Raw genomic sequence first — 12,104 nt, 5'->3', positions numbered from 1 at the left:
AACTCTCTGTTATGTATATTGATCTCCAAGCTTCAAAGGGCCACTCCTTATTTTAAGTATTTTGGATTTGATGAATTGTCTGCCCGCACTGACTTAATGCATACCTTTTATAATTTTATAGACTGTGATTACAGCCTGTTGGCTTTCAACTTTCCAACGACAGAATCCTAATCCCTTTTTAAAAGGTTTACCTTCACACGGTAGACCCTCTATCCAATTTTCAGTGCCATTATCTTTCTTCACGTGTGGTAATCCCAGGACACCAGGGCCACCACCATGTGCATTTCTGTAAAGCTGCGAAAAAGTTGGGTTTTCTCTGTAACTTTCTTTCCTCAAATTTTGACTGCTTCTTTGTTTATGGTCGTATTTTAGGTTGACATCTCCAGGGAAACAGTCTTTTTTAAGTACAATATCCTTTCCCTGAACTCTCGTGGGAAAATTCAAAGTCAGCAGAAGAGGCAGAGGTCACCACGGGTCACTTATTTTTCCCAACTGTTCCAGTTCACTCTTGAGTTCCCTCAGGATTTTGCAGTGATCCTCTCTAGTTCAAGTTATTTATTTATGTCGGTTTTGTTAGTTATGTCTGGAACAACTTGTCCAATGATTTACCTCTGTTTTCCTCATTCCTGTGCTCTTTGTGGCTCAGCCTGTAACTTGAATGTTAGGATTTCCTTAACATCCTCCTTGAGCTCATTCACGCCCCAGTCCTGCTGCCTCCTAGTTTACTGATGGTAATAATAAAGAGCAGAGTAAAACATTATTTTTCTTCATCATTCCAGAGCACTCCTTTGACACTAATGGTTTTCAAGAGGCCAGAATTATTCTCCAGCTGAGTCGATGTATATACAGAAACCACAGTGTGTTGTGTACAGCTTACCTCCCATGATGGTTTTTAATTTTCCTACGCCCTCTTGACGGCCCATTACCTTGATTCTAGTACCCCACCCCCTCTACAAGCAGCAGAAGTCACATTAATTTGACCATATCCTCAGATGCATATTTCAGGTCCCTGCAACACGCCGCATAGGCCGTATTTTGATGAGCCCTCTTCCCCTTTCTCAGCTGACCAGGCACGCCGTGTGGACCCCTGCACAAGAGCAGCGACGGGTAGTAAGAGAGTAGGGTGGTCAGGCCAGACCCCGAAAGAGGCCCAAGACCAACCCTGGCCACTGTACAACTCACTTCACCTCTCAAATCTCCCATTCAGATAAAAGATACACGCTACTATATATAAAATAAATAACGAACAAAGACCTACTGAATAGCACAGGGAACTAGACTCAGTATTTTGTAATAACCTATAAGGAAAAGGATCTAAAAAAAAAATAGACATAGATGTATGTATAACTGAATCACTTTGCTGTACACCTGAAACTAAAACAACATTGTAAATCAACTATACTTCAATTTTTAAAAAATCAAACAATAAAAATATATTTTTTTAAAAAGCTCCCATTCCTCATCTGTAAAAAGTGAAGGACAACGTTCATTAGTTGTCTGTTGTAAAGTATACATCAGGTGAACCGATATCATCAAGATAAGTGCTTTGAAATTGTAAAGTGCCACACGTGGATGGCCTTCGCCTCTCCTGGGCTCTCTTCTATTTTTATCAAAGGTTTTCTTTAATTTTCCTCTAATAGGCTTTCCCTGGAGGTCAGCTAGGGCCTTGCTTTGAGCAGCCGCTTCTCCTCATCGGCAGACTCCTGATTTCTCAGGAACTCTCAGAGATGCGTCTGTAAATAGTCTTTTATTTACTTTTCCTGTGGCCTAGCTACTTTATTTACTTATTTATTTAGACACAAAATTTGGCCACTGCGTAGGTATGGGTTGAGAGACCAGCCAGTCTCTGTCCTTATCGATGCCCTGTGCTGCACTCAACACCAGAAACAATGGAGGGATATGTCATAACAAGAAAGGGAAGCTCAGTTACTGGTGTGATATTGTCACAATATAAGGGAATATATTTTCCCCAAATTTCGTTGAAAAATACATGTGAGTCCAGGGAAGTTTGAAGTATTTAATTTTATCCTTTGTATGAAGTTGTTATACAAAAGCCTCCTTGAAATCCTGTGGTTATCTTAACTGGTTCTTATTTATTTATTTATTTTTTTAATAGAGGGAAGGATTATTTATTTATTTATTTATTTATTTTTATTTTTGGCTGTGTTGGGTCTTCGTTTCATGCGAGGGCTTTCTCCAGTTGCAGCAAGCGGGGGCCACTCTTCATCGCGGTGCGCGGGCCTCTCACTATCGCAGCCTCTCTTGTTGCGGAGCACAGGCTCCAGACGCGCAGGCTCAGTAGTTGTGGCTCACGGGCCTAGTTGCTCAGGCTCAGTAGTTGTGGCTCACAGGCCTAGTTGCTCTGTGGCATGTGGAATCTTCCCAGACCAGGGCTCGAACCCGTGTCCCCTGCATCGGCAGGCAGATTCTCAACCACTGCGCCACCAGGGAAGCCCTTAACTGGTTCTTTTTTAAAGGTTATTTTTAATGGTATTACTTAGAAACTCCGGAAAATAAGGAAAAAGGAGAAATGACCTTGACTTCATGGCATAAAGACAGCTACTCTCAATATTTTGGCATATCTCATCTCGGCCTTCATTCAACTATAATGCTCACACAATTGTGCTCATATGCCCTATACACATATGCTAATTTTACATTCTGATTTTTCACTGAATGTTTTGCTACCTGTATCATCCCAAATTGCCTAAAACTCTATAACTCTCATTTTAAAGACTGAATACTGTTTCATTTTAGATATGCTGTTGCTTACTTAAAACATTCTCCTTTTTATAGGACATTAAATTGGATTCTTTCCTTTCTTACTTTTATCTGTCCACAATGCCATTTATTAGCATTTTATTCATTGTATCTCCACCAACTGTAGGTAAAAATGATTGCTTCAACAAACTCAAATCATCATTGAATATTATTTTTTCCATTAGGTTTGCTTACTTTATAGATAAAAAATAGTTTTAATTTACAATTTTTTATTACTCGGCCATTTTTTGCATATGGTTTAATATTTTCTCAGTTTACTTAAATATTTAATAAGCACAAACTAAGTGCTGGGTATTAGGAATAAAAAGACACGGTCCCTGCCTTCCAGGAATATTTGGTCTAGTGGTCAGTGTATTTTATTTATTTGTCACTTTAAGTGTGCATGTTACTGATGTGGATGAATTTTAAACAAAGATGAAGGTATCAACATTTGTCATAATTCTAGAAAATATTCCCTCTCAGTTTCTGGTTTGCCTTTTATTTTATTCTTTTTACTGCTTTTTACATACAGTAGTTTGACATTTTTATTTGTAACTTATTTCATTGTTTAAAGTTTAAACAGTCCTTCCTTAAAGTAATCAGAGAAAAATTAACCTATATTTTCCTTTATATTTTTATGGCTTAATTCATTAAACTTCCTGGAATTTATTTCAGTGTATTATGAGGTGATGTGCTACTTTTTTTTTCAAATAGCCCCATGATTTATTGATTGAATATTCATTGCCTTTAGCATTAAGTAGTGATAGTCTAAGCCCTATTATTAATCAAACTATTTCTACAGTTGATTCTCTTGGATTTTCTAGTTATAAAATTGTGTCATATATATGGAATCTAAAAAAAACTGGTTCTATGAACCTAGGGGCAGGACAGGAATAAAGACACAGATGTAGAGAATGGACTTGAGGACATGGGGAGGGGGAAGGGTAAGCTGGGACGAAGTGAGAGAGTGGCATTGACATATATACACTACCAAATGTAAAATAGATAGCTAGTGGGAAGCAGCTGCATAGCACAGGGAGATCAGCTCGGTGCTTTGTGACCACCTAGAGGGGTGGGATAGGGAGAGTGTGAGGGAGACGCAAGAGGGAGGAGATATGGGGATATATGTATATGTATAACTGATTCATTTTGTTATAAAGCAGAAACTAACACATTGTAAAGCAATTATACTCCAATAAAGATGTTAAAAAAAATTGTCTCATAAATAATGAAGAATGTTTCCCTTGACATCACATCATAGCATTTAATACTGCCATAGTATTAAAATATTATATTTTTGCACAAAGATATCATCTGCTCTAAAACATGTCTTTGTCTTTTGCTCCAGGAGCAGTACATTTTTATCCATCAGTGTGTGCAACTGATGTGGATGAAGAAGAAGCAGCAGTTCTGCATCAGTGACGTCATCTATGAGAATGTCAGCAAGTCTTAGCTCAGAATCCAGACCAGTAAGTAGAGAAGAACCCATCATGGGCACCCTCTCTTAGAACAATGGGAGAGGACATGATGGGATACGACAAAGGCAGCAGTGGCTATTTGTGCTGACTCTGACCCCACAAAGGTGGTCACAGGGAGGTGGTCATAGGGAGAGACAAATACCATAGCAGATCTTTGAGCTTCAGTGGGCCTTGGTTGGTGGGTGTGGCATGCAAGAGCTTCAGCACCTCATGAAGATTTGCCCTCCATTCCCTCCACCCTGAACCTTAAATTACTCTGATATTGGATCTGTGCCTGCAATATCAGAATATTACCATCCAACGCTATTTATCTAGATACTTTATGCAAACATTTTACTGACTACAAGGGCCATACAAGGGGCTACAAAGAAGACATGAGCTGAAGTAGACACCCCAAAGAAGAAAAACAATATTGACAATAGTCTTAGGTTAGCGGAGTTTTCAAATGCCTTGATCTCATCTATTATGTGAGTACTTACTTGAGAACATCGTGAAAAAAAATCGTAACACAGTCAATGCCTCGTGCTCATGTTTTAACTAGGAGATCAGATTTCGGAGGTGTAAGTAATCTTGGCTAAAGTAACAAGTAATCTTCTAACAACTCAGTAAACAGAGCATAGAATGTGTCTGAATATATTAAGGTTGGAGGGATCATTGACAGGGAGAGAGAGGACAAGGGTGCCTTGAGGAAGAAGTATGGAAGGATATGGACTAGTGAGTACCAGGATAGGATTAGCATCAGACCATTACATTCATCAACAAAGACAGACAGAAAGCACAAGGAGGCAGGAAGGATAAAGAATAAGGAAAGACAGACAGAGACAAATCTGCAGGTAGAGGGAAAGACAGAGCCACAGAAAGGAGGACTTGCACAGAGAAAGATGCACAGATAAACCCACGTCCACATGGGCTGTGGGGTTGAGTGTAATGAGAGCTCGTGATGGAATCAGGAGGCGGTCGCTGTACTTCCAGCCACAGAGCTGCTGATGAGCGGCTTTGCTCTCCCAGGCTGCTTACCGTCTTCCTCTCTCTCTCATTTACAGGACAGGACATGATGTGAACCCATCCTCCCTTGCTTCCAAGAGTTTTTGGGGGGGCTCTACTAGCCATTTGCTAAGAAGAGCCCTGCTTTGTAGTATGTGGCCAAGGAGATAATTTATCTCATAGAAGCACCGGGAAGACTTAGCCTTAAAGAGCCTACAGTGTCTTTTTGGACTCTCACTTCTGGACATTCAATAATGGACCAAATTCAACCAGACACCAGAAAGGTCCAGACGCTCTGCAAAGGGCGGGAAGCACAACACTTCCGAAGAGTTTCGCTGGCCCTTTGCTGGTTGGGCTGAGTTTTTTGTCGTTGTTTTTAAGTGCAATAATTTTTGTACGTGTGTGATTTTATCAGAACGTTGAATTGTTTTCTGCCCGCACTCTTGATCAAGCTCGTAGCCCAAGAAGGATCAGGAATTGTTAGTGTCAAATTATACCTCATTGTTAAAAAGAGGCATGGCCACACATGAAAAAATGGCAAATCTGCGTCAAGGAAATTGAACCAGTGCTATCTATAATCCAACATAAGCTACTGGGTCAGGAGTGGGGAGGGTGGATTGGGGGAGAGAGAAGCGTTCTTCCCACAGATCAACTGCGTATCTTTTCCAAATATGAAGAGCTGTAATTCAGCTTCAAAGTAGAGTAGAAAAAATATTTAAGTCTTAATTGTTCTAGTTCTTGATGTTTTTTTCTTATTAACGGCTCAGTGTTTCTTCCTTGGCCCTCTTGGACTAATGCCACTGTCCAGGTTCTTTTTCAACAAACTAGATCTGGTTCAGAAGACTTTGAAGTCTCACTCTTTAGACTCCATTGCTGTCTGAGCAATCTTGGTGCCTAGAGTTTGCATTCCTTTTTCTGTTGACCTGCATACACGTAAAAGCTATTTCTTTGCGAACTATAGGCTGTGAACACGCACTTTCTTTCCCCCAAAGAGCTGGGAATTTATGAAGTTGTGGCAATGAACTGCAGCATGCTAGGACAATGATTTGCCTACATTTTGGGGGGGGTAATATTGTCAAGCGTCTCTATGGATTCTGACAGAGATAACTTTCTGTTTCGTTTTCTTTGGGGTTGTCAGTTTCATCTTAACCTGTGTAACTAGCAACACTCTATTCTTTGCATTTTGTATAATTACAGTACATAATTGTGTCTTGTGACATGAACACTGTCAGAATGGACACAGATGGCATCCTGAAGCCTGTTACTTTGTGTCGCTTCCTGAGAATGAAGAGGTGATGGATATACAAAGGAAAACATTTTGAGTTGAAAGTAAACACAAGCTTGCTGCTTCACTGGAGCAGTTGGCTGTCCTGAGCCTTCCTGTGTGTGTTTCAGGAGGCCGTGTCCCCCTCTCTGTGCATCCGCCCCTCGCCCTGGATCCCCGCTTTCCTGCGCATCTCCATGAAGCCATGTACACATCGTCAGTTTCACATTTTATCAGTGACCTTTGTAATGGTAAAGGATGCCAAGTCAACAGCTCTGCACCCCACTGTCTCTTGTCACCAAGGCCTGGCCACAGCGGAGCCTGGCACAGTTCTTTGCAAGACCTGGCCAGGCAGGGATTCTCAGGTTCGCCTCGTGGGGAGGTGGGGAGGAACGGCAGAGGCTGTCCAGACCCCGCAGGTTAACAGCTTGGGCTCCCCGGGTGTTGTCAGCTTTGACTCGCCCCCACCTCTTCCTCCCCTTCTCACCTCCCTGCTGCCACCTTCTTCTCTTCTCACTCCCACCCCTTTAAGTCCCTTCTTGGACATGTTAATAATGTACCACTCCATTCCCAGGAGTACATGTGGCTAAAGAAAAGTAGCAAGTGTATGTGTGACTTCCTTAGGTTTTCGCACACGGACAGGTCAGGAGTGAAGTAGGTAACGCTGGGTGAGCTGATAAGACACCTGCTGGTGCTGGTACATTTCCCATGTTCACAGACTGGAACTTTACTTCCCTGAAACTTAAAGCACTTTGTAAATATTTTATGATTTTCTTGAGCACCCCTTCCAGGTAGGGATCAAATAGTCCCAGATCAGTTTTCCCAAAAGAGAAGATGAAGTATCCAGAGTTAGACGGAAGCCTCAGAGTTCAGACGACAGAGAAGTCACACCAGGCACTTTACCAGATCATTCCTTCAGGGGTCTCCACAGCCGTCACTCTGTACATCACTGGTACACCGGTGCTCCTGAAGTGTACAGTTTATGATGGGAAAAGCATCCATCTGTCTGAAGACTTGGGTTTCAATCCCAATAGATGACTTTGAAATGTATCTGTCCTAAGTCTCAGTTGATGAACTGTAGAATTACCTACTAAAAGCACCATATTTCACAGGTGTAAAGGGTATCAGATCTGATAATTCACACAAAGGTATTTTGTATCTTATTCTTTCATGTACCCTAGGGGCCCCTCGAACCAGCTTAATTTTCACTCCAGGATTCAACTCTAAGAATTCCAGACAGGAGGCAGCTAGGGCCTCTGTGTTATTAATTACAATGTTATTTGTAATCATCTGTGAAGTGCTACAGTGCACTGAACATACAGGCATTTGCACAGGCATTCATAGTAGCCTACATGGTGCATAGAAAGAGCTGAAGATTTTGGAATAACAAAATATTTAACTTTGAGTGCTACTGAGATCAAATTCCTTGGCTGCAAAAGCCAATTTCTGAAGTTAATTGAGAAACTACCACTAGACTCTAATTTATAAATTTAATATCTAACACTAATACATCCATACCTACACATTCATTGTATGGCTTTATTTAACTTGGAAAGGAAGGAAAGTGATGGATGGCAACCTTTTTGGGGGGACAGTTCTAATTCGGGGTTGACAATTTTCCACTACAAAGTCAACACTGCCCCCCAAATTTAAAATTAGAAAAATTAGTAAGGTTTATTTTTCAGTTCTTATAAAATCTTTAATCAGATTCTATAATCGCTCCCCTTTTCTAAAAGCTGTCCCTGACCCCGGAAAGGGGATACATCTCTCAAAGAAGGCTGTGGTGTCAACGTGTAAAGCAGGGGCTGGAGACTTTGGAACTGAGTCTTTTGCAGACCTTACGAGAGCTACTGGCTAGGGGATTGGCTGTCAGCCAAGGGGGTAAAGTTACTGAATCCAATCTCTAAGAGCCAAAATCCTCCCTGCTTTCTAGCAAGGAGGCCTTCCTTTCCACCTCAGGAAATGTCTGACGTGATGTGCTTCAAATTAGCTGGCGCATTTCCTAGCTCACTGATCACGAGCCTGGGGCCTGGCCCAGGCTCAGAGCTCAGAGGCCGTGCCCAGGACTGAACAGAACAACCACTTTGGCCAGAGGAGTTAGAAAGCAACAAAACCTAACACACACAGACTTCTACCTTTGGTTTTTAACAGCCTCGTTTGGATGCATTTGAAGGAAACTTGAGCCATGATCTCTCTGACTCCTGGCCTTCCACAGCAGCAGGAGTTTTCAGTTTCGCTTGATGCCTATCACAAGGCCTGATCCTGGTGGGTCACTCAGTTAAAGATGGAGGATCATGTTTAGCTCTGGAAGTTGTATTATGAGGGACACGAACAATATGTTCGGGGCAGGGTCACCTGAACCCTTACGACCTTGTGGAAAACAAAGGCCATAATCACAAGACCTGGGGCAAGTGGGGCTCTTAAGCCTGGGGTCAAGGACGAGTCCCTAGTTCATCCAATCATTCATTCAACAAATATATGTTTATCTAATCCGCTGAATGAATGAAGCAATCAATCAAGGAAAGATTTTTTTGACAACTTGCAATACACCAGGCACCAGAGACACAAATGGTGCCATAGGCTAACTTGTAAAACTATGTTATGGAATCAGAGTCTGGTTGTTGTTGGAAGGACTAAGAAAGCATGAGACAAGTCTTTTTCAACATTTTTCACTTGTATAGCTCAAATGTTGTCAACCTTCTGCAGTCACACCAGTAATAGTGGTACACCTTTTTTCCCAATGGCTTAAGGACAGAAACACCAAGTTCTCATAGCTCTTGTTACTCATCAGGCACCACAGACCCTGACATGGTCCTCCCTTCTCGATGAGAATCAGCAAGCTAGCCTTCTCTCCTACTCAAAAAGACTCTCCATCCCTGGCAAATGGCTAATTCTCTTCTATGGAACACTTCCAGAGAGCTTCTGGAATTGCCACCTCCAGGGCAGCCCATCACTTCATTCCTCAGAAAGCACTTTCTTCTCTTGGTTACACATCTAAGGAACTTACTAACACTAAGGATGGGGATGGGATTGAAAGTTCTAACCTGCAACCAGCCCCCGTGCTTTGGTGCTTTCCAAAAGTTTTCTCATTTACATAAGCTCAGGTGTGGTTGAAAAGGTTTTGTTCTAAATATCCAGACACCTTTACTGCTCTTATCACTTGGGAAATTCCAAGGGTTTTAGGAGTTCTAAATATATACTTAGGAGCTCTAGGGACAAAGACTAAATATATATTTCCTATTACAAATCAAAATATCACAGGTGTTCAAGCCAAGGTGAGAAGTAAAATCCAGTTCTTCTGATTTCCACCCAGGTCCCAAGCTGTCTGCTATATGTGTGATTCTCAATGATTAGAAGTTTCTAACTTTAGCCAAATGTTCATTCGTTTACCAAATGCTTACTGAGCAAAAATGCTATGGACCAGGAACTGGCCTGGGCCCTAGGAACACAAGGATAAGTCCCGATGTCTCCAGGCAGACAGCAGGTGGAGGTGAGGCTGATGGGGTTAAGGCAGGTAAATGAGACGAGACACCCCGGAGCCCCTGGGCCCTCCCTCCACTCCTACCCGTGGCTGAAGCCAGCAGAGGGGTGACCTGCAGAGCCCGGGAAAGCCCCTCACATTCTTGGACCGACGTATGGCTCTATACCTCTCTTGGATAGAGGCTTGAAGTCCAAATCGACTTTCCCATTTTGGTAAAAGGGCAGGCACTGTGGCACTGACCAGGGCTGCCTTGACAGAGGCCGGCTTTTAAAACTTTCCATTTGAGAAATAGTAAATTTCTAGCCCTCAAAGAAAATCATTTGTTGACTCAACATCCCATGTCAGGCACCGTGGAAGGGGCTGGGGCTATGAAGATAGATGAGACAAGGTCTCTGCTTAGAGGAGTTTACATTCTAATAAGGGATATTAGAATGGGAACTAAGGGCAATAGAGTGGTACAGAGGATGTGGTAGAAATACATAAAGCAGCCAATGTAGTCCCAAGAGGACAGGTGATTTCTTTCTGGAAGGGTCAAGAAAGGCTATATAGCCATGTTAAAGTATTAAAGACTGCAGAGCCACATTAAAGAATACTAATGCTGTACACTCACCCCCGCGTGCAGCGAGCATTCAAAAAACACCCACGGCGTCAGTGACCAGGGCCCATGTGGGTAACCAAACCTCTGAACCTGCCCTCTGAAGCTTTTCTTCTTGGTTGACTCCAAAATCAAAGTTTCTTTCCAGGCCTCCACAGACAGCTCCCGTGCATGTATTTTTCAGCAGAATCAAGTAGGTTTACTGTTACTGCAAATGTAACCAAGCATATTGGGGTTACATTGCCCAGGCACTTGCAGTCATTTCTGTTCACTGGGAGGGAGGAGAAGGGGTAGACTGTACTCCCTGGCCCCTAGGCCCTGAAAATCTGCCAGGAGCAACCTTCCCTGCCTCTCCCTCCCTCCCCCCTCCTCTATCTACCTATCATCTCCGGATAGAGACGGTGGTGCCAGAAAGATGGAAGGGGGCTGGATCCCTGAGTTGCCACCTGGAGGAGAAACCCCCGCCGGCACTGGCCCATGATGTGATCCAGTAACACATTTCTACCGCGTCGTCATGAGATGCTAGCATCGTCGGCTATGGCAGTCAACGGGCCTTAACTAATATGGCAGCCCGAGGGTAACCTTTACGACTATGTTCCATCTCAGTAACGGTGGGAGTTTTTCAGGGCAGTGGTGTGTGACTACCCAATAAAATTCCCAGGAGACAGAACAGAGAGAGGGTAACCCACAAGGCAAATACGGGCTCAGGAAAAGGCCGCAGAATCATGATGGATTCTTTTAATAAATAAACTTTTCTATGGAAATACATGTACTCTTCTCCAGAAGTGGTTTTCCTCCAAGTTAGATCTCTCCTTCTCTCTCTCTCTTTTTTTTTTTTTTGTAATTGTTGTCCATTTCCAAACCCCGTAACAAGACCATTACTCAGGAAACCCACTCAGATTTTTGAACCACATGCGAGGCTACTGACTCTGAATCTGAGTCCTGGGTTTCAGTGAAAAGTAGGCCCCGGAGTAGTTCCACATCAATGAAAGTTCAAATGTACAGGAGGCCGTGAGGCTTGGTATGTGGGGGAGATTCTGAGCCTGCGTGTCATGGTGAGTCCAGAACAGTGGAAATGAGTTCAAAGCCAGCTGATACAACATAATTTTGTTCAGTTCTGAGAACACCAAAACGTCCACAGGGCTGTTTCAACAGGAAAAGTTAACTGCAACCACTGCTGCCTTTATAAACACAAAGAACAAAATCGTCTTGGAAGGGTTCTTTCATGCTCAAAATCAACTGAATCACATCCTCCCTTAACCAATGAACTTGGGAGGCAGGACAGCACAGGGCCCAGCAGTACAGCACATGGAATGGTTTAGAACAAGGGACTGTGTGGATGGACAGAAATTCAACTAAGACTCTGCCCCTGACTGTGACTCAGTGGCCTCATCTGTGAAATGGACATAGTGATGGTAGCTTTCTCACAGGGCTTCAAAAAATAAAGAAGATAATGTGTGAGGGGCTGAAAACAATTCCTCGAATAACTTAGTATATTACATGGCTCTTCAGGACAAGCACGCCTCTCACCATCTCCAAGGG

The 12,104-nt window shown here is 42.7% G+C and overlaps 1 protein-coding gene across 3 annotated transcripts in view; it reads left to right on the top strand.

The window, feature by feature from the left end:
• Nucleotides 1–11,330, top strand: part of PTPRO (protein tyrosine phosphatase receptor type O) — a 233,999-nt gene extending 222,669 nt beyond the window's left edge. For all 3 annotated transcript variants that reach the window (XM_082421927.1, XM_082421929.1, XM_082421928.1), the window contains 2 exons: nucleotides 4,109–4,229; nucleotides 5,282–11,330. In XM_082421927.1, coding sequence (XP_082278053.1) covers nucleotides 4,109–4,213 — 105 coding nt within the window. In that variant the 3' untranslated portion in view covers nucleotides 4,214–4,229; nucleotides 5,282–11,330. The remainder of the gene's footprint in view (nucleotides 1–4,108; nucleotides 4,230–5,281) is intronic.
• The last annotated feature ends 774 nt before the right edge of the window (nucleotides 11,331–12,104 follow it).

Source organism: Balaenoptera physalus (assembly GCF_965194825.1).
Source record: "Balaenoptera physalus genome assembly, chromosome: 13".
NCBI classification, from domain to species: Eukaryota; Metazoa; Chordata; class Mammalia; order Artiodactyla; family Balaenopteridae; genus Balaenoptera; species Balaenoptera physalus.
The sequence above is the reverse complement of the archived record's forward strand: the minus strand, read 5'-3'. Positions and strand labels throughout refer to the sequence as shown.